Below are 1,022 nucleotides of genomic sequence, written 5' to 3'. Positions count from 1 at the left end.
CCCCAACCTCATGAGAGCCAATTCCTTGAGCCTGTGTAGTACCACCAATGCCTACAATCCACCGCCATTGCTCAGAACCAACTCGTTGAGCCTAACGACTAGCCAACACCACCACCACCACCACCACCATCATCATCATCATCAGACTAGCTCGACGACCGTTAGCTCGTCGGTGATCGGCGCCACCAGGCCCAAGCCGACCTTTTCTCTCGGCAGTACCGGAGACTCGGTTTCTCCGTCGTCCAGCCTCAGTCAGTCGCCGACCAACTCTATGGCGAGTTTCTTCGGCGACGACAGCAATCAGCAACCGTCCGTTACCTCGCCGTTCAGCTTCGGCCAGGATTTCGGGCTCCTTGCCACGAGACGAAGTCCCAGTCCTCGAACCAACAGCGTGTGCAGTCCTTTGAGCACCGAGGAGCCCACGCCGAGAACACCGTCCCCGCTCTCACCGAACGCCGAGTCCAGACTGCCAGTTTTCAACAGGATCAGCAACACCCTCGCCGACTTTGAGAATCTTAAGATCTAAGGGAAATCTCCTCTGGGTCCTTCGACTTCCTTTGGTATATTCTATTTTCCTAACGTTGTTTCTGATAAATGTGTACGTCAACGTTTTAAAGAGCAGAGTAAGGACAGAGAGAGAGAGAGAGAGAGTGTGTGTGTGTGTGTGTGAGAGAGAGAGAGAGAGAGAGAAAGAGAGAAAGAGAGAGACGATAAAGAGCGTTGGACCCAAAGCACACGCGTTAATTTATAATTATATATCGACCGAAAAGACAAGCGAATATTTAGGGAGAGGGGACGGACTCTTCCACCGACTCAAAGAGGTTTTTCCTTTTCTCTTTTCTTGTTTTTAACGTTTGAACTATATTTCCGCGTCAGACGGGCCTTCCTCTCCATCGTACTCGGCTTCTTATTTAAGCGTTTCTCGTTCTTTAAACTGTCATTTCTAAATGTTTATAATAATTATGATCACACTATTATTATTATTATATAATTATATTATATATATATATAATATTATGTCA

At 47.4% G+C, this 1,022-nt stretch overlaps 1 protein-coding gene across 1 annotated transcript in view; it reads left to right on the top strand.

The window, feature by feature from the left end:
• Positions 1 to 560, top strand: part of LOC100743445 (protein TIS11) — a 25,495-nt gene extending 24,935 nt beyond the window's left edge. The window contains exon 4 of the mRNA XM_033323479.1: positions 2 to 560. Coding sequence (XP_033179370.1) covers positions 2 to 526 — 525 coding nt within the window. The 3' untranslated portion in view covers positions 527 to 560. The remainder of the gene's footprint in view (position 1) is intronic.
• The last annotated feature ends 462 nt before the right edge of the window (positions 561 to 1,022 follow it).

The sequence above is a fragment of the Bombus impatiens genome, unplaced genomic scaffold, assembly GCF_000188095.3.
Source record: "Bombus impatiens unplaced genomic scaffold, BIMP_2.2 scf_1055, whole genome shotgun sequence".
Taxonomy (NCBI): Eukaryota; Metazoa; Arthropoda; class Insecta; order Hymenoptera; family Apidae; genus Bombus; species Bombus impatiens.
Note: the sequence above shows the minus strand (reverse complement) of the source record. Positions and strands in the feature narration are given on the sequence as shown.